Raw genomic sequence first — 21,404 nt, forward strand, 5'->3', positions numbered from 1 at the left:
GAGCGTACGACAGAAAACTTTGCGTACAGTAGGGGTTGAACCAACTAGTCGACTAGTCGACCTTAATGCAAAGTCATGACGCTTTAAGCTTGACGTCGACTAGTCGCATTAATCCCTATACTTTTTTATTTATTGTTGCATTGTTAATGTTAAGTTGCAACATAGCTGTATAATTTTAGCATTGTTATGCCGACATGCATCGATAAAAAATGCTTTAAAATGGGAGTTATTGTTGCATTGTTAAAGTTAAGTTGCAACATATGATTTGTATAACTTTTTAAATTTAAGTTGTATAATCAGCATCATTAATGTTCTGCTAATAAATTGTGGCATGTTGCAAAGCAGTCCCATCTCTTGTGTTTTGTATGATTGACATCAACGACTAGTCGACGTCAACTCGACTTTGATGTCATAACAGTCGACTTTAAATAATTTGAAGTCGTTCAACCCCTAGCGTACAGTCGTTTCAAGTTAAGACTTCATCAATATGGAGAGGAGCCGTGGCTACGGTCACATCTCATGTCAGGTTTCACTTCGTGTACACAAGTTTTGAGTAAGCATTAAAGGTCCCATATTGTCAAATCTGAAATTTTGTGGTAACATGTTAACTGAGGTCTAGGGGTTATGTAAATACCATATAAGTGTCAAAACAGTCATTTAAGAGTCAAATGCACACAGCCTGCTTGAAGTAGCTGTGATTTAAAATGGCACCAAAACACAAGTAGGGCTGCACGATAACTTGCACATAATTGTCACGCGCATCTCGTTGATTAGTAGTAAAGCGGCATCACCTGCTTTCAGAACTGGCTGCCAGTTGCCACTTCTGAAAGCAGCTGATGGTGATTTACTACTAATCAATGAAGCGGCTTTACTGAAGAGGTGCGCGAGACAATCACATGCGTTTTATCATGCAGCCCTAACTTTAAGTTACATTATGGAGCCAGAGAAAATTGAAATTATATATTGTAAACAGTTATGCAACGCTAACATGTTGCTAACTAGATGCTTACATGTTGTTTTGTACCATTAAAGTCTTTGGTAGCCACCGGTTTTGATAGGATATCTGTTGAAAATCAGAAGTTGTTTGTTTTCTTAAAGGGATAGTTCACCCAAAAATGACAATTCTGTCATCATTCAATCACTCTCATGTTGTTACAAACCTGAATGATTTTTTTTTGTTCTGATATACAGAAAGGAAAATATTTTGAGAAAAGTTTTGTAACCAAACCGTTCGCGGACCCCATTAACATGAGAGTGAGTAAATCATGACAGAATTTTCATTTTTGGGTGAACTGTCCCTTTAAGTTACAGACACCGGCCGTGTTGGTGTCTGTTTTTTTTTTTTAGTTAAACATGGTAAGGTTAAAATCTCTTAGTCTCTGTGTCTGTTGGTTTACTAACCTAACATTTAGTGTACAAAAACTAACACTTAGTGTAATTCCATGGGTAAAGTTATTTCAACTGCTTATTTTACTCATAAAACAACAGGCCTATCAGAAGAGAAGCTCACAAATATTTCTTATTACAGGACAAAACGACCTGTTTTAGCAGAGCTCTTGAAAGAGGAGCTGAAAATATATAGTGATGGTTTTTGGTACTAAACTGCAAATATATATTCTTAAGGACATCATTACCTAAAATATAAGTTATAACCCTAAAAAACCTTAAAATATGGGACCTTTAAGATGTGTGTTTTTACCCGTTTGATATACTATTCGAAAAGAAATAATGAAAAAGTGAGAAATAGTGTTTCCCCTGATGGTTTATGTAAGAGACTGTTGTCTGACCGAAAAAGCACATGGTGGCCCCTCAGGGCTGGGAGAAAGTGCTTTAGCGCCCTGGACTGAACGGCCTTCCATAACGCCATGCACTGACAGACTGCACCTAACTTCGGGCCGTGCAACAGAAACACAACATTTTCATGTGGAGACATGAGCGCGTAACCCTGAAGATGCTAAAAGGGTTTCCCCTTGGGGAAAAACCCTTGGTTTTGAGCCCCACTGTAGGGGTCTCATGTGCAAAAGACAAAACAGAATTATATTGGCTGCGGCCGCCATGAGCCCCAGCAGTCTTTGGATATGTTTGCTGGTGTGTGATTGACCTAGCCTCATTTTGTTCACTTCTGTGAAAACGGAAGTGACACGAGCAGGGGACATCTGTTCTTGATCACCTGCATTGGGACTTACATATTTTTCTTAGTGTTCAGCCTCAACCCTAGGTGTCTCGGAAGTGCAAGCACAACATCTCGATGCTGTGCTGCCATCTGTGCTGACTGAGCTAATATTAGCCAATCGGCTATATAATTTAGTATGCGGATGCCCTGGAGGCGCAATGGCGCCAGGGCAGCATTTACACATTTTGTAAATGTGCTCAGGGATAAAGCTAGGCCAAAGGTGAGGACCCGATATTGCCATGTCACACCCCCAAGGGCAAACCTGAGATAATTTCTGCGGGCAGGAAGAATCGATATGTGAAAATAGGCGTCCTTTAAATCTATTGTCAAAAACCAGTCCTCAGACCTGATTTGTGACACAATGTAAGTGACCTTTAGCATTTTAAACCTTAATTTTCTGATGGCTCTGTTTAGATGGCACAGGTCTAAAATTGTACGAAGCCCGCCATCTTTCTTTCTCACTATGAAGTACCAGCTGTAAAAGCCTGTATTATGAAGAGAAGTTCATCTTATATTTTTCCATCACTTCTAGTTGTCTTTGGCTATGGCTACATTCATCATTAGGTAGCAGTAGCACGGACATCCGGCTAAACTGGAGCTGGGTGTGTTGACCCAACATGTTGACCTTAAGTAATCTTTGGAACGTGAGGATGAAACATGGATATGATGTTAGTGTAGAGGCCACTCACAGTGTAAAAGTTACAATAAAAATATAATAAAATGGATGTGTGCGTTTGGTTTGGGTCAAGCTTACTATTGCGGCATAAAAATATTTAGGCAAGAATTAGGTAAAAGCTTGGTAAAGAGATGAGTCTTTGGTTTAGACTTAAACTGGCGGGGTGTGTCTGAGCAAAGCAGGAAAGTGCATTGCAAACTTTTCCTAAACCTACTGCCTTTTAAGGATTTTAATATTCAGGGAATTATTAAAGGGCCAAAACCGCAATATACACAATGAGCATAAAACTGGGCTTATAAGATCATATTTTTTATTTATTTAGTAAATTCTCTTTCTGAAGCGTATTTGGTAGCTCATATACATTCTCAGCAAACTCTCTCCTACACAAAGTAAACTCTCATCTTTTCATAACCTTTGGAGCAACAGATAAAGTAATGCCATATTGGGGTTTCACAAATCACAATATTAAAATATGGGGAATAAACAAATCAAGGTTGTATAAGCAACATCAATCTATCTGTCTATCTAAATGTATTTAAAGTAATGTGAACTTTGATCTTTGTGCAACCTTGACTATGTATAGCATATTCCATAAAATCACTTAAACCATATTATGAGTAAGTAGTAAAGAGTAATGGGCTCGGTGTTCACTCACAGCACGAAGGTCGCCCCCGGCTCAGGTGGGCTTTATGTGTTGAGTTTGCATGATCTCTCTGTGTCTGTGTGGGTTTACTCTGGGTATTCCTGTTCCCTCCCACAGAAATAAACACTTGCAAGGTTAGGTGAATTAGAGTTACCAAATTGCCCCTGCCCCAACCTGTGTATGCATCAACTTGTGTGGATTAACTTGTGAATAGATTAAGTAGTTTTCATCAAAGTACAGCGAGAGCGATTTGAGTACACACAGTTCTGTATGTTTTCAAATCGCTCTTGTGGTACTTTGACATCATATGGAGGAGCGCGGTCTGTGCACCACCGCATAAAGTCCAACAAGAAGACCCTTAAAACCTTGATAAGTTCGTTGAGATGTTTATCAGGGTTGCAGCTAAAAACTTTAGAGAAAAGTGGATCTTGCGGGCCAGGGTTGACAACCTCGGTACTAGCCCATGGTCATTTGTTTATGTAAATGGATGTTCCTGAATGTGGATGACCCTACTGAAAGTCACTTGGTGAACGTTTCTTTGTGATCGATTGTAAGTATTTTCTCAATCTCTCTATCCAGCATTTGCAAGAAGAGATTGGACACACCCTGTAAACACACGACCTGATTTGTCGTCTGGGACCAGGAGACCAACAGGTATCAGAACCATTGTGCTGGTTTCATATCCAATTCAATAACATACTGTAACACTTCATAAATATACAAGGGGTAAATATGATTTTAGATTCCAAAGACATATACATGGTAAAAACCATTACATTAGCTTGTGGAATGCATTGGTTGAAATGTTTGTATGTATTTTAATTTTTGTATTTACTCTTTTTAACTGTTTGTATGTTTTCTCTATTTTTATCTGTCCTGTCTTGTGTGTTTTTTTTTGGACATGAGTCTGGTAAATAAACTGAATTGAATTGAAAATTGAATTGATAACCTGATGCCATGATCTTACTTTCTGTGTTCAGATAGTAGCCACTCCATGCCAAATAGTGGCTATACATGGACCAAGATGAGCACAGGTGATTCTACAGGTAAGCTTCTCATTTACTGCACTGAAGTAAATGAAATAAAAAACCCTTTACAAATCTACTTAATATACAGAGTTTATGTCATATCAATTTAAATAGTTAAGTTTAGATTGTGTTTAATTATTAAGCAGTAAAATACTTCTTATGATGGTTAATTAAGTCTGTTCATCTGATACTCCTGATAATATTTACAGTAGCATATGTTGCTTGCATGCTGTAGTTTGAGCTGTATGGTTTTAAATGTATTGTGAACATCAGACAGACAGCTGGTAAGTTATGAGTTATTTTCTTTACCGCTTGTAATCGGTTGGCTTCTTTGCTAACACATCTTTCCATAATGCAATAGGCTCTACTAACTGCTTTATCCTGCAGCACATGACTCAAGGCCTGATAACACAGAATCTGAACCCTGGCTAAGTCACTTTGGACAGTACTGTAAGTATAATTCAAACAAAAATACATGCCAAGATGTCCATGACAATGTAAATTAAGTCCCCTGAGAAATAGGTGAGACTGAATCAAATAATGTAATATACAGTAGTACTGCATATATGCAGAACACAAATATGAAATCAAAATTAAACATTTTTTCAGAGTAGTTCCATTGTCGTAACAAACATACATGCTGAAACGAATAAATATTTGTACAGAACCAAGGACCTACACAAGACAACAGAAGAAGAACACAAACCTAACTGTACATGATTAAATTACCTACATTTATTTCTATGCACTTTTATAGATGGTTCTACAGGTTTCAATGTGACTTTACATGAAAAAGAAATCACAGAAGCTGTGAAAAAAATGATTAAATATAGAATTATATACTAGCTGAGTAAACAAAGATGGTTTAAATTAAATTAGTTTTGTTGGTGATTAATTACCATTTGTAATAATCAATGTAAACCAATGGTAAATTTGTAGTTACAGTGGTTTAACTACAAATCAAAATACCAGTGGCATAATAAAAGTACTGAAATAAAAGGAGATGCGTGGACCACTCAATCAGGTCTGTGCTGAGGAGCCGAGAGGGAACCCTTGCCATTCAGCACTCAGTTTAATTGAAGTTACAATCATATCTGAGACATTTCATATCTGTCATTCACTTTAACGTTGTGTTGATGTAGTGATATGGGTCCCTATACTAAACGCTACAAAGACTGAACCACCTCATAATGTACTCAGCCTTGTTGTAACCTTCACAGTGCAACAAGTCTCTTCTCATGCCCAAGGAAATGAAAGGAATGTAATTACAAGCGTTAACTACAGCGACCTTTTCTGTTTAAATAAAACTACCAGCTGAGCAGCCATAAAAATTGTGCTGGAGAAGTGCTCTTTTCTCTTACAGAGAAAAGAAAACTATGGAGACCACATCCTACCGAAAGCACCTTGGGCTATGTTTGCTGAGTGTAGTTCCTGGAACTGTGCTGGATCAGAACTAACCTTGTGGAGCTCTTTTGGTGCCTTGCATACCTTGGCCCACACCACCACTTACACAGTAAAGTTACAGGCAAAACCCTTTGCTTACGCCACCAGCAGATTGTCATGGGTTAGGTCGGGTCGTGACTGCAACCTTCCGATGGACAAATTCTTGCAGAAAGTAACTTTTCCATCCAAAGATGTTGCTTGCAGCATGGTGGCAACTCAAACAGCAGAAGCAGTGTTTGTGGCCGTCTGATGGAGTGTGATAACAACTACATCCAGAAATACACCGGCAGTAAGACTTTGAAAGGCACTTTTCTCTGGTGTTCTCATTTTTGTAAAGAAATTTGCTCTGTTTAAGACTGCAAAAGTACCCAGTGGAACTCCCATTTCTGCACAGAGAGCACAATATCCACTTGCCAATTCTCATTGCCATTTTCTGAAAGATCAGAAGCTAATTTAGGCTCTCATAACCAAACCCTTAGTGTCATTACATCAACACAACATCGAGTGAGTAAAAGATGGAACTTTGGGGGGAACTTTGCTTGATGAGAAGTAACATTTACTGAACAAATTACAGTAACGGTCCGGATTCATGTTCTTTCTATTTGCCAGGGTCCTAAGCTGTATATTGTTCAAAAGTACAGGGTATCTTATGTCTGGTTATTGTGTAACTGAAGTATCTCTAAAATGAAGTCTTTTTGGAAAAAAGCTTAATTTTTACCTGATTTCTGTTCCCAGCTCCTGAGTCAGATGACCACACGCCTCTGTTAGAGACGACCCACAACAGAGGTATTCAAAACCACATGCACAATGTTTATGAAAACCCAGAGATCTAATTTCTACATGGTTATATGTTTGAGGAATTAAAATCTAAGTCTAAGGATTGTATTTTGTCACTGTTACATAACGACTGGGGATGGTATAGATCAGGATGATAACAAAAATACCCAAAAATACATATTTGAGGGATACATAAAGCATGCCTGTGGATACAAAAATGCGTGCTTGTGCATGTTTCTGTAGCCCCAATGGTAGAACATGGCGCCAGCAATGCCAAGGGGACTGATTTGAATTGAAAGGAAATGCCCATACTGATAAAATGTATGTCTTGAAAAGTTTCTCATAATCTTGAAAACCTTTGTAGTTTAAATTATTAAAATTAAGAGAAAAACATAAGTTTTCCAACATAAACGCGCCAACATATTCATATTTTTTTTAAATGGGTGAATTGGACTGAATAATGAGAAAAAGGCAGTCAAGAATAGATGTAGAGCCCAGAATAGAATTTATCTCAGGTTGAGACCTCAACTTCTTGATAAAATGACATGGATTTGCACCTTCTAGCAAAGGCATGACTACACTGAAGATGATCAAATATAATATTGACATATTTTTGATTTTTGTTACATCATAATTCCTATAGTTACATTTGTGCTATTGTTTTTTATTATTAAGTGACCCAACACTTTTGAACTGCAGTGTAAAATTCTGTTAAATATATATATGTAAATGTTAATTTATTGTTGCAGCACAGGCATGTTTCTAAAACCTTTGCCAGACATTCACACACAAACCAAACTGAATGGTTTGCAGGCTCCTTCTGAATCATGGGACCCTGAATTAAACCCATTTGATTCAGGTGAAGGATCTTTCTGTTTTGGTCTGGAGTGATCATAGACTAGATAGATAAATGTCTCTATTACATGTTTTATGAGTTAACATGCATATTTAATCTTAATACGTGGTAAAAAGTTTTTGCTTGCTGTTTGCTATGGATGGACTCGGGAAGGTTACAAGCAGTAACTAGCCCAACACTGGCATAAGAGTGATGTGAAGGTTTTATTTATGACCATCAGCACTTTTAGATTTAGATAAAAGAGGTCAAAACTATACATCCATAGTGGAAAGAACCTTCCGTAGGAAGTTTTGTTCCTAAATGTATTTACAATTAAGTAATGCAAACTTGCAAATTGTTGTATTCACAGCTGCGCCATTGGCATGTAGTGGGACTGAGGGACTTGTAGCTAATAATGTTGATGATCAGATCTAAGATGAACGTAAGCTGGTCTTGAGCAGCATTTCTTAGACCGATGGTTTTGACGACATGTATACTCAACAGATAAATTGACCATGAAGCATGAATCTAACTTGTTTTGGGAAGGACAAGTCTGTCTTCAGAGTTTTGGAAAGTTCTGATGAAGAAGGGCTGATTTTATTATTCATTAAAAATGTTTGCTGATATGATGCAGTGGCAGGTAAACTTTCTTCCAGATATTTAGTTATTTAGACAAAATATTTTATTTTAAGGTGCTGTATGCTGTTTATTAAAACATACTTCACACTGTATCTTGTGAGAAATCACAGCTACAGTATCAAAACATTTGTCACTCTGCAGGGCAGATCAAACATTCAGAGCATGCAAGAAAATGTAACTGAACTTTTCTCAGGAACAGTGGGCAGACTCATGATGCACAATACAAACTCTCATTGTTTGTTTCTGCCAAGAAATGTAGCAGCATCTCACAAAATTTGTAATCACAGATGTGTGTTTGTTGGCATTTTTACAGAGAACTCAAACATGGCTCATCCAGTCAGTTTTTAGAATCAGAAATATTTGTTTAAGAATTGAAAGAAATTATTCATCTCATTTTTCAAGAAGAGATAAACATCTTGAAGATTGCATTAGAGTCATGTAACCCCCTAAGCACAAGTATGTCCCTCAGGCTTTAACTAATTTGTAAACTCTACATCTTCCCATCTCCAGGGATCGATGTTCTGGACACACCTGCCAGAGCTCCCGAGATCATCTCTGAAGGAGATCCAAGTAAAATTCCTTTATGTTCTTATAAGACTGTCACAGCTTATTAAAAGCATATAGTGTACTTTATGACTGTCTTTGATCGCTTTCAAGTATGTGAAATCAATTCAATGGTGAGATGATGCGTCATAGGCAGGTGACGTAGGAACCAGGAAGCTATAAAAGGGCATCCAAAGAGGGAGACAATTACCCTAACCCTAACATTAGCCAGGTTGGATCCTGCCAGTTTGAGTCAGGGCACCGAGCAAAAATTTATGCAGTATATCAGAGGACAGTCTCGAGAGGCAGATCCCTCTTATAGACTTTCTGGCAGCATTGAAACATTTGCCAAATGTGTTTTAGTAGCTGGGGTAATGAAACATGAAGAAGTAGAAGTATGAAATATGTATTTTTCAGTGGCCGGTGTTGAGGGTGATGTGAGGGTCATCGCGTTACGCTTGCAACAGATGCTCCCTCACAGGCTGGGAAGCAGATATGGAAGGCCGTTGGGCCCATGACCTAAAGCAGATCAGCATACATTCCTGTATGTCTGAATCAAGGAGAAGACATCCTGTCAAGGCAGGAGCTATTTATTTCCTACGATCACTCTGCTACTGAAAGTTCTGGATATGGTTACTGGACTTGGTGTCTCTCCTCGACAGCCCACCTTGGGAAAAACCTTTGAGGAGAGACCTTTTCTCTATGGCAGGCGGTGCAATTTTTCATCCCCAGCCAAGGTTGTGAAGACCATTCTTCACCCCAGAGCTCCCTCCACGCAGACGGTTTATGCTTAAAGGTGGAGAGTCTTCACTTCTTGGTGCAGTGAACAGCTGTATGACCCAGTTAACTGCCCGAGTGGTACATTTTTGGAGTTTTTGCAGAAACATTTAATGCAGAATGATCTCTTTCTATGCTTGAATTTGCACCTGGGATGGTTAAGGCTTTTTGTACTAGATGTCCATTGTCTTGCAGGCTTTCTGTCCTTCCCATTTAGGGATCAGAACAAGAACCAAACTTAACTTGTGTCCAGTGCGAGCACATATGTTCACAGATCTTCTTCGTGAAAGAGATCGGAGCAACTTTTTGTAAGCCTTGGTTCGTCCAAGAAAGGTCTTGCGGCATCCAAACAAACTTCTTCACTGATAGTCTTCAGATCTCATTCTACTATGGGCAGACTTAAGGGCCTGCTGACTACAGTTCAGGATGTTTGTGATGCAGTAGGATTGTCCTCTCTGCTCACGTTTGTTTGGTTCTATGAGTTAGATGTGGCTGCTACACCTGGGGCCCAGGTGCTTGTCTTGCACGATCTGCACGATGGCTACACAAAGACAGGCACTTAGTAGCATGGTGCTTTGTTATATTTTTCCCATAGTGTAGCTTCTGCGACATGGCACAAGTTCCCTTGAAAGCCAATGTTTCAGGTTACACATGTAACCATGGTTCCCTAAGAAAGTCTCCCTTCCATACTTTGTAGGATGCACTTTTATAGCTTTCTTGTTCCTATGTCACTCGCCTATGACATATCATCTTACCATTGGACTGATTTCACATACGTGCTTCAGACAGAATCAAGCAAAGGGCGTTCCCATAGCATAATCAGGGAACCACAGTTACATATGTATCCTGAAATGTTTTCCTTTGGTCATTTTTTTGTAGATTGTAAAGTTGATGTGGCGTTTCTAATGGATGGAAGCTGGAGCATTGGGAAACGACGCTTCAAGATTCAGAAAGACTTTCTCGTGGAGGTCTCTCAGGTCATGAATGTTGGTGTTGTTGGACCCATGATGGGCATCATTCAGTATGGGTAATAATGTGTCCCCTGGCTTAAAATATATATATTATATATATTCATAAAAAATTATTACCTAATTAGCATTTATTACTGTAAAGTGTAGCTCTAGTATATTTTTTGAATGTTTAGATAGACAATGAAACATACAATATCAACACATTGACAGCATGTAAAAGCTTTGAAGACGTATAAACTTATTTACAATAATTTACTGCTAAATATGAGTCTTGCTACAGGAGTGTGTCTGAGAACCTGTGAAAGTGTGAGTCTCTTTTACAGTTTTGAGTTTGTTTATTTAAAGTTATTAAAATCAATCCAACATATATTAATTAACTAACGTTATAACTTTTGATTTTAAAAGTGTATTAGTAAATCCCTTAATGAACATAAATTGAAATCCTGTCTCAACCTTAATAAACTTCTCAGAATGCACATGCCAGTTTAAATTCACAAGAGAGTTTTATGGAGTTTGATATGTTGAGCAAGCCCTGGTGCTGAATGGATGGGGGCGAGGTGAAGGAAGAAGCTGGCCCACCAGGGCCGGTCTGTCAAGTCCAGTGGGTAGCCTCACCAGAACCAGTTCACAACATTGCTGCCTCCCCAAAGCCAGTTCACAACATGGCTGTCTCTCCTGAGCCAGTTTACAATATGGCCGCCTCTCTGGAGCCAACTCACAAGATGGCTGGCTCTCCAGATGGCTGAACCTGAGTCCCCAGTTGCCACCGGCACCACCCTGGTCTTCATCTCCGCCCTGGTTTCCATTCCCACCAGCACCACCCTGGTCTTCAGCTTCACCCTAGTTTCGCTTGCTACTGACGCCATCCTGGTCTGTGACTTTGCCGGCTCCTCCCTGGCCTGTTGCTTTCCCCTAGCTCGTCTCCACCCTGGCATCTGGATCCGAATGTGATCCACTAACGTTTTGCGCTTGGTCGTTCATCGAATTAATCTTCCATGCATTTAGAGGAATAATCTATGCGGCGTTTGGTGGATTCTGCCAACAAAGTGATATATACCCAACATAATACACTCAGAGAACAAATAGTGAAGAAAATAAGTATTTGAACACCATGCTATTTTGCAAGTTCTCCCACTTAGAAATCATGGAGGGGTCTGAAATAATCATTAGAAAATGGAATGAGCCAAACATGACTGTCAATCTCCCTCGGACTGGGGCTCCATGCAAGATCTCAGCTCGTGGGGTCTCACTGATCCTAAGAAAGGTGAGAAATCAGCCCAGAACTACACGGGAGGAGCTGGTTAATGACCCGGAAAGAGCAGGCACAACCGTTTCCAAGGTTACTGTTGGTAATACACTAAGACGTCATGGTTTGAACTCATGCATCGCACGGAAGGTTCCCCTGCTTAAACCAGCACATGTCCAGGCCCGTCTTAAGTTTGCCAATGACCATTTGGATGATTCAGAGGAGTCATGGGAGAAAGTCAGATGAGACCAAAATAGAACTTTTTGGTCATAATTCCACTTAACATGTTTGGAGGAAGAAGATTGATGAGTACCATGAGTACTGTGAAGCATAAGGGTGGTAGCATCATGGGTGTTTTTCTGCACATGGGACAGGGCGACTGCACTGTTTTAAGGAGAGGATGACCAAGGCCATGTTTTGTGATATTTTGGGGAACAACCTCCTTCCATCAGTTAGAGCATTGAAGATGGGTTGAGGCTGGGTCTTCCAACATGACAATGACCCGAAGCACACAGCCAGGATAACCAAGGAGTGGCTCTGTAAGAAGCATATCAAGGTTCTGGCGTGGCCTAGCCAGTCTCCAGACCTAAACCAAATAGAGAATCTTTGGAGGGATCTCAAATGCTATGTTTCTCAGCGATCTGTGTGGAGGAGTGGGCCAAAATCCCTCCTGCAGTGTGTGTGCAAACCTGGTGAAAAACTACAGGAAATGTTTGACCTCTGTAATTGCAAACAAAGGCTACTGTACCAAATATTAACATTGATTTTCTCAGGTGTTCAAATACTTATTTGCAGCTGTATCATACAAATAAATAGTTTAAAATCATACATTGTCATTTCTGGATTTTTTTAGATTATGTCTCTCACAGTGGACATGCACCTACGATGACCATTTCAGACCTCTCCATGATTTCTAAGTGGGAGAACTTGCAAAATAGCAGGGTGTTCAAACACTTTTTTTCCTCACTGTATATCATTTTTGAGGGAGGTGATGTTTAGTGGCTTTTGCATCTGAGCTCCTTAAATACAACCTTATTGTATAGTGTTAAATAATTAAATATAACTAGATTTAATTTCTATTATTTAGTTTGACCTCACCAGCTGGGGATTAAGAGATGTGCTGGAAGAAATTTACATCGCCCAAACATTCTTTTAAAGCACATTATGTGTAAATCAGCATCTCTGCTGTGTTTTTAGAGAGCTGGTCATAGTTAAGCTCATGTTGTACACTGAAAAAAAATATTCATTCAATTTACTACATTTTTTAAAGTAAGTGGTTGCAATAAATGTATTTAAGCTACATAAAAAAATAGAAAAATAAAATAAAATACAACTTGTTTAAATGTAGCTTAAATAAATTGATTGCAACCACTTACCTTAAAAAATTTAGTAAATTGAATGAATAATTTTTTCAGTGTACAGGAGAGGGCAAAACACTACAGCCGCAAACCTACCACAGCGTGACTGTACATGAGAGAACTCATTGTGTTCACAAAAGAGTTGTGTTACTGGCAGTATTAAATACTTGCCACATCTTGTGAAATGTTTGCACTGCAGACATTTTGAGTGACTGTTGCACTGTTTTCTCTGCAGATGAATAAAGGATTGGACTCAATAAATCTGATTCCAATCAGTTTCAAAATGCCTTAATGAGCCTAGATACCAATCTTTGGAATAGGTCTTGGACCACACCTAGGTTTTGCTTGTTACCATGTGTTGTTTGTTATTTTTTTCTCTATCATCACTATTCATATCTATGTAACCAATGATTAAATTATAACTAAAGCACAAAATTGTTAATAGATCAAGTCACTTCATTTTGCTTTGAAAAAGCACCAGATTGATGTGTGTCAGCTTAAGATGTACAAAATATCCTTAGGATGTAATATGAACTTGTTGCAATTGTCAGTACCAGTAAATGTTTTTTCTTGTGATTTGTTTTATCTAGGGATGATGCAGTCACAGAATTCAGTCTGAAACAATTTTCCAACTCCAAAGACCTAAAAACAGCCATCAACAAAATAGTCCAAAAGGGCGGCGTTTCTAATGTAGGTGAGTAAATAACAGTACAGTACTGCAATCAGCACTGATCTTATACAGAGAAAGCACTGAATTGTTCTCAGTTTGTACATATAAGATCTAAATCTGAGCTGAGAACTGCAACGAAATTAAAGGCCTTGAATGCCATCTGTGGAGATTTGTGTAAGCTGACCAAATGCCTGAGGTTTATCCAACCTAGATATTAGGTTTTACACTGGTTTTATGGTTTGTGTTATAGATAGAGTCTGTGTGTCACTCTAATGTAACAGAAGAATTCTGTAAAACAGCAGTTGTCATCTCAAACAGAGCCATGAGTAGTAAGATGTCCTGAGGATACAATGTAATCTGTTTGAATGATGTTTAAACAGTATCACAGCCCTTCATGTCCTGTATGTGATTTATGACAAGTCAAGCTCAGAAATCCCTCGGGTAAAACAGTGGCCTCACAAAGTATTTGAACGCTTAAGTCACACTTATAAATCCATACATTTTCAAATCTGTGACATTTCTTTGAAAGGAAACACAGTGTTCAAGCAAAACATTTATTGACAAAAAATTATAGTGACAGGTTTGAAATGCAATAATAATACGGTCTGAATGGCTGAACACGAACACAAAACTTACTCCAAGTATGACATTTTATGTGGAAAAAGTAGTCTTAGTTAACATAATGAAATCTAGCTGTGGTTACTGTTGCAGTGAAATTGACTACACAACGTACTTGACTACATTGACTACACTGTTAATATGAGAGATTACACAAACTAGATTCTCTCTTTAGAGATATGCAGCGTGCTGAGGACATCTGCTGGTAAAAGTCGCTGTAAATGCAACAAGAGCAGTATATTTAAATGTTCAATACAGCTGTAAAAGTTATAGTCCGGGTGTTATATAGTTATCATTATCGTTAAAACATGAACAGCCCTTAATAGTTGTTTGGCCCACTGCACGGACAACTATTTAACTTGTTGACATTGAAATTGGATCTGTAAATTAAAATGATGTATTAAAGAAATGCTCTAGCTGTAAATGGATGTACTGTAAATGCAGCATTAATTGCTTTCAGTAGTGTGTTGTACCGCTGTATGCCCACTTTTTCTGTTCTGGAAACATTTAAGGAAAACACTGTATGGCAGGCATTGGACCCCAAACTGTGCTGCAGTCGAAACAGATGCTTGTCTGTTTGTGGGGTAGAAGGCTGAATAAACTGTAGCTGTTTTATACCGATTCTGTGTCTGTGTGCTCGTTTAAGGGAAGGCCCTCTCCTACATCAACAAACAGTTCTTCAGTGACGCTAATGGGAACAGAGGTGGAGCACCAAACGTGGCTGTGGTCCTGGTGGACGGCTGGCCCACTGACAAAGTGGAGGAGGCATCACGTCTGGCCAGAGAGTCTGGCATCAATATCTTTTTTGTCACCATTGAAGGTCCAGATGAAAATGAAAAACAAAACGTGGTTGAGGCCAACTTTGTCGACAAGGTATGAATGTGATGCTGATAAAGCTTATAACACAATGGTTGTGATTCGATCACAGTCCTACCAACAAGAAATTCATTTTAAGTACTTATTAGACAATAGCAAGTATGTTATATACAACAGTTGGCCATTTTTGCTACCTTAAAGAAAACAGTTAAATGTGAAAAAAAAACATTATTGGTAATGTTCAGTCCAGTTTACACCTAGGGATGTTACTGTTACTATTATTATTTTGGTAATTGAGTAATTTAAAGTTTTTATTAACAATTACTCCAGTAAATTGAGTAGTAATAGTAGTAGCTCTTTATTGTCACTGGTCCAGCGAAATTAGCCATCAACCTGTTCATACATACGATACATAAAATATGAAAGGGGGTGGGGGACAGGACAGGAAGACAGGCAATTGAGGAATAAATACAGCATAACAACCCCTAGACAATGATCCTGTGGGGAGTACAGTGTGGAACAGGAAAAACACCTCAGCAACATAACCAGTACAACATAAAAAACACATGACTTGCAACAGGGGAGGGGAGTGGGGCTGGAGGTTACCCAGCACAGGCAAGCAGCACACCGGTCCTGCAGCCATTCTCTGCGCTGGTTACAGACCCGCTTGTCAGAAGGGGGGTGAATGAATATCTTTATATGTGTATGCATGTAAAAGTTCTTGTATATGTAGGCCTGGAGAGTCGCTACTCCCGGCATCAAATCTAGGTGCCTTGGTCCACAAGATTGTCCTAGCGATACATAGCAAATTGCCATAGAGACAGCCTTGATCATGTCCCAGACAAAGTCAACAACCAGGAGGTGTCTGTGGAAGTGGGCAAGAGCGTCTCACTGCAGTGCTCTTCCAGGGGAGTTCCAACAGCGGCAATGGCTGAGGCCGGTGCTGGTTGAGGGGAGCCAAAAGCAGATAAGATTGGGATTGTTTGGTCTTGGGGCGAGTAGATGCATTCCAATTTACACGACTACTCTCTTAGTCCATTTTGGTCTCCGAATCGATCCATTTGTCTTTGCAAAGCCGTGAGGTTCTCAGTGATGTTATCCATATTGCGGTTAATATTCCCAGTCTCAGTGCTGACCGCTCTGTGAGGTTTTGGACAGGTGTTACCATTTTCTGAATTCCTCGATAAACCAGGGGAATGTCTAATCCAATCAGCAGAAAACCTGTTATCGTGTTTCCGAATAGGTAGATATCTTCAATGTCCTCCACGGAAAGAGCCGCAAGACACACGACACGCCACGCCACCTCTCCCACGCGTCCATCGTATAGCCAACTGGAAATGTTCCGGCAGGGAAGTCAGTTTCCCCCTGAACCCAAGCTTCTCATTGAGAAGATGGTGCCAATTTCGTTGAGAGACCAGTTGATCAAATCCATGATATTTAGATTGTGCTATCACACTGGAGGGTGTTACTTTAATACAATAATTAAGCGATTCATATTTATTTACTTTAGTCTTATAAACATTAATAATTTTATATTGTCTTTTATTGTCACAAGTATCCCTTATAAAAAAGTTATTTTTATCAAAATGCATCAAAATGCATACATATTTTTATGTATGTACAAAATAAATTGCCAGTAGTCTCTAAATAATATGTAAATTAATTCTGTAAAATTGAAGAATGCATTTTACTCCAACTAAATGCCTACTAGATCCCATACCCACCCATCTCCTTCAGGCCATCTCTCCATCGGTTATCCCTGCTCTCCCGGATAACCCCGCTGCTGAAGAAACCCACACTCAATCCTGCTATGCTAGAGAACTACAGACCGTTTCTCTTCTACCCTTCATTACCAAGACTCTTGAACGTGTGGTGTTCAACCAGCTCTCCTCTTTCTTCACACAAAATAACCTCCTGGATAGCAATCAGTCTGGTTTCAAAAGCGGTCACTCCACTGAGAGCGCTGCTCTCAGTCATTGAAGCCCTAAGGCAGGCAAGGGCAGCCTCCAAATCATCTGTGCTGATCTTACTGGATCTATCTGCCGCTTTTCACACCATCAATCACCACATCCTCCTGTTGACCGTCATGGCTATGGGTGTCTCTGACACAGCGCTTCTATGGTTCACACGTCTCAGGTAGGTCATTTCGGGTATCCTGGAGAGGTGACATCTCCGAACCCCAACGTATCGAAACCGGGGTGCCTCAAGGCTCTGTGCTTGGACCACTGCTCTTTTCGATATACATCCCTGGGTTCTGTCATTCAAAAACATGACTTTTCCTACCACTGCTATCCCACTGATCCCACGGTTTCTGCCCGCATCTCAGCATGCCTGAGGGACATCTCACTCTGAATGAAGGATCACCATCTCCAGCTTAACCTTGTGAAGACAGAACTGCTTTTCATGTCATCTAAACCAAAGATTCAGCACAATATTTCCATTCAGCTAGGTTCCTCGACCATCACGCCTTCCAGGCCAGCCAAAAACCTGGGAGTGGTCATTGATTAGCTTAGCTTCATGAAGTATGTTGCCAGCACAGCTCCCTCTTGTAGATTCATCCTCTACAATATTAGAAAAATTAGACCTTTCCTAAATGAGCACGCTACACAGGTCCTAGTCCAAGCTCTTGTCCTGTCCAGGCTGGACTACTGCAATGTGCTACTGGCTGGACTTCCAGCCTGCACAACCAAACCCCTACAGATGATTCAGAACGCAGCGGCAAGAGTGGTCTTTAATGAGACAAAGATGATGCTCACCCACAGATCATTGAATTAAAACAGTACGGAAATGTGTCTCTCTTGTCTACTTGTGATCCAATCTACCAAAACACATCTTAATTTCAGGTGTAAACGGGGACACACTGTGCACACAGAGCAATGATAGAACAAGATAAATGATACAATTATGATGTATGACTCCAGCGTGAGGTAAAATTTCACTGCTTTCCTTTCACTCTGTAGTGCTCATAAACTTCAGTTCCAAGGTTTCCTTGAAGTGAAGTGAATGGTATGTTACAGTAGTGTTATGGTCCCCATACTTAAAAATGCTTTTTTTTACTAATACAGCACAATTTTATAATTTATAGCATATTATTTTTTGGACCCCCTGGCCATGGATTGCAGAACACCAGTAGTCCCTGGACTTTACTTTGAGAACCCATGATATAGCCAAAGTGCTTTTAGAGAAGTCAAACCATTAGGAGGCCATGTTTACAATGCCTCCGGGCAGCTATTTCAGTCATGCAAGACTAAAGTCCTATCTACTTGAATGGGTAAAGACAGATATCTCTAAAATCACAATTAATCAACAATGGGCAAGCACCTCAGATGATTATGTATAGACCCCCTCCCCAGAGAATCATTAGTCTTTACACATTGATATTCAGTTCTTCTAACTGGAAGGAGGGACTTCCATTGCCAAAGAAGCCGTATTGAGCATTGCATTGTACCCCTAATCATAGTAATAGTTGTTGTATCTAATATCTTTGGTATAAAATTAAAGAAACACACATTTACCTGCGCACCTATAAAAAACAAATCAGAAATGTTTCTGAACTTTACTTTGTGATTAGGAAACTTCATTTTCTTATTTTTGACCATAGGCTGTGTGCAGGACCAATGGCTTCTACTCCCTACCTATAACAAGCTGGTTTGCTTTGCGCAAAGCCGTTCATCCCCTGGTGAAGCGAGTGTGTGACACAGAGCGCCTGGTGTGCAGTAAGACTTGCCTCAATGCCAACGACATCGCTTTCGTCATTGACGGCTCCAGCAGCGTCGGAACTGGAAACTTCCGCACCGTCCTGCAGTTTGTGGCAAACGTCACGCGAGAGTTCGAGATCTCAGACACAGACACACGTGTAGGAGTCGTACAGTACACATACGAACAGAGGTTGGAGTTTGCTTTTGGACAGTACGACAACAAAGCCGAGCTGCTCAACGCTATCAAGCGTATAAACTACTGGAGCGGAGGAACCAGTACAGGAGCGGCTATAACGTACGCTGATGATAAACTCTTCAGCAAGTCCAAACCCAACAAACGCAAGATCATGATCGTCATTACAGACGGACGCTCTTATGATGATGTGCGGGCCCCGGCGCTGGCGGTACAGCGTAAAGGTAAGAGCAGCAGCAGTCAAAACTCTATTTGATTCAGTAGGTCATGTTCCTGGGTAGCTCCTGGTTGATTTACTTATTAAACTGCTTTTCCAACAGTCAAACATAGCATTAACTCTAATCTTTAAAATGACTGGCCACTGATTTTTTGAGAAATAGGATGTTAATCCAGGAACGTGACTGACTTGGTCCCCTCACCAATAAATCCCATTTCAGAACACTGAAGCTTTGCTTATGAGTTTCTTTACATTCTGTGTCATGAATCAGGTGTGGTTGCCTACTCCATCGGTATAGCCTGGGCCGCACAGGATGAGCTCGAATACATCGCTACTGACCCTGATCGAGAGCACTCTTTCTTTGTGGATGAGTTTGACAACCTCTACAAGTATGTGTCAAAAATAATTCACAACATCTGCCAAGAATTCAACTCCCAGCCACGTAATTGAAGCAGACAGAGATTTGGATCTGCTGGTTATATAATGAAAAGTATAATGATTTTGCATTACCAAATCACAATCATCCTAACAGTATTACAGATTTAGTATAGCAGGATGCTTTTCTTTTTATACGAATGCATTAAAAGAAAACAACTCCAGTTTCAGTGGATGGCAGTGGGTATGTTTTCAGTGATTTTGGATTAATGAGTGAACAGAGGTCAGAACGCAATACATATTTCCTGATATGTATGTCGAGAAAGACATAAGAAGCAGCAAACACCTAACTTATAGAGAGATGGTTTTAAGTAGAGGATTATATTTTTACATATTGAACACAATCATTTAATATAACAATAATATAGTAAACTTGGAGCTAATTTTCTATGCAGAGCAATGTTTTTGTCAATTAAAAAAATCATTGTCTAATAAATTAATATGTTCAGTGTGAATAGAGGCAATATGTTGTAAACCGTTTCCAGTAACGTTAGCTGAATTTTTTTGCCATTGCATGTTAGATGGGACCTTACTGTAAAATACAAAATGTTGGTTAAACACAAATTTGAGTGTTTTGAATAGATGATAAAGTCAATGAATGCGAACATTCAGAGAGTTTTGTGTAAACCATTCAAACAAGTGTCAATTACAGACCTTGTGAGTATTTTTGTCAGCTTCTTTATTGTTGTTAATGTATATATTACTTCTAAAATTTGCTTGTAAGTTTTTGAAAGACAAAGACAATCAATATTTGAATGCATTTTTTAATAAAAAATTATTATTGAAAACCAGCAAATCTATTGCATTGAATGGAATTGTAAAGTGTCTAAATAAGATTTATTGTGATTGAAAATACAGGTCAGTTTAGTATGTAATAAAATAAGAGAGTTAATAAATACACAGTGTTGTGACATCTATCAGTCTAGACAGATAGATAGAAATTACTATACAGCTCTAATAATAACTATGGTGAATTGTGTAGTAAATATAATACAAGAACCCTGATATGTTTTACTATAGTTTTGTGCAGTAAATACAGTATATAATGTCTACAGCAGGGGTCTCCAACGTTTTTGTGAGCAAATGCTACCACAATGGATGAAAAACAATCTGAATGTCTACTCAAAACTTTCTTTTATTTGTTGATTTTATTTCATTTTACTTTTTAATATTGTTTAATATTAACATACATAAAAGAAGCCAAGCTAATATAAAAATATGTAATAAATAAATATTAAAGGCATTCCATGCAGTTTGACGTTTTTGTCAAACAGCGACCCCTAGAGTCACTGGGGAAAACTTGCAACTGTCGTAATTTCGCACCCCCACTCTGTACGTACCTGTAAGGATAGTGTTGGGTGTGAATATGCAGAGATGGACTCCGAAGATAATGACCAGGGAATGTTTCACAATTTCATACAAATATTAGGCTACTGCATGTCTACTAAACTACAGATGATGGTAATAGGATAATAAGAAGTTTATGCCAAGTGTAGAGTAGGCATATAATAATAAAGTAGCCTACCGCGTTTGCTGGCTTATTACGTTTTTACAAGATTGCAGCTTAATCACAAGTAAACAGTCTATAGTCTAACGTTATGTCTACTGTATAATTTCATTTGTTATTTAATTGTAAACATTACAAAAT

At 39.1% G+C, this 21,404-nt stretch overlaps 1 protein-coding gene across 4 annotated transcripts in view; it reads left to right on the plus strand.

The window, feature by feature from the left end:
• The window catches only part of vit (vitrin), a 69,326-nt gene extending 48,774 nt beyond the window's left edge, over positions 1 to 20,552 (plus strand). For all 4 annotated transcript variants that reach the window (XM_065250013.2, XM_073812847.1, XM_065250019.2 and 1 more), the window contains 10 exons: positions 4,072 to 4,146; positions 4,473 to 4,538; positions 4,908 to 4,970; positions 6,699 to 6,749; positions 8,725 to 8,784; positions 10,414 to 10,561; positions 13,700 to 13,803; positions 15,044 to 15,270; positions 18,815 to 19,328; positions 19,593 to 20,552. In XM_065250013.2, the coding sequence (XP_065106085.1) occupies positions 4,072 to 4,146; positions 4,473 to 4,538; positions 4,908 to 4,970; positions 6,699 to 6,749; positions 8,725 to 8,784; positions 10,414 to 10,561; positions 13,700 to 13,803; positions 15,044 to 15,270; positions 18,815 to 19,328; positions 19,593 to 19,771 (1,487 nt within the window). In that variant the 3' untranslated portion in view covers positions 19,772 to 20,552. The remainder of the gene's footprint in view (positions 1 to 4,071; positions 4,147 to 4,472; positions 4,539 to 4,907; positions 4,971 to 6,698; positions 6,750 to 8,724; positions 8,785 to 10,413; positions 10,562 to 13,699; positions 13,804 to 15,043; positions 15,271 to 18,814; positions 19,329 to 19,592) is intronic.
• Positions 20,553 to 21,404: the final 852 nt, after the last annotated feature.

Source organism: Paramisgurnus dabryanus, chromosome 20, assembly GCF_030506205.2.
Source record: "Paramisgurnus dabryanus chromosome 20, PD_genome_1.1, whole genome shotgun sequence".
In the NCBI taxonomy this organism is placed as follows: domain Eukaryota; kingdom Metazoa; phylum Chordata; class Actinopteri; order Cypriniformes; family Cobitidae; genus Paramisgurnus; species Paramisgurnus dabryanus.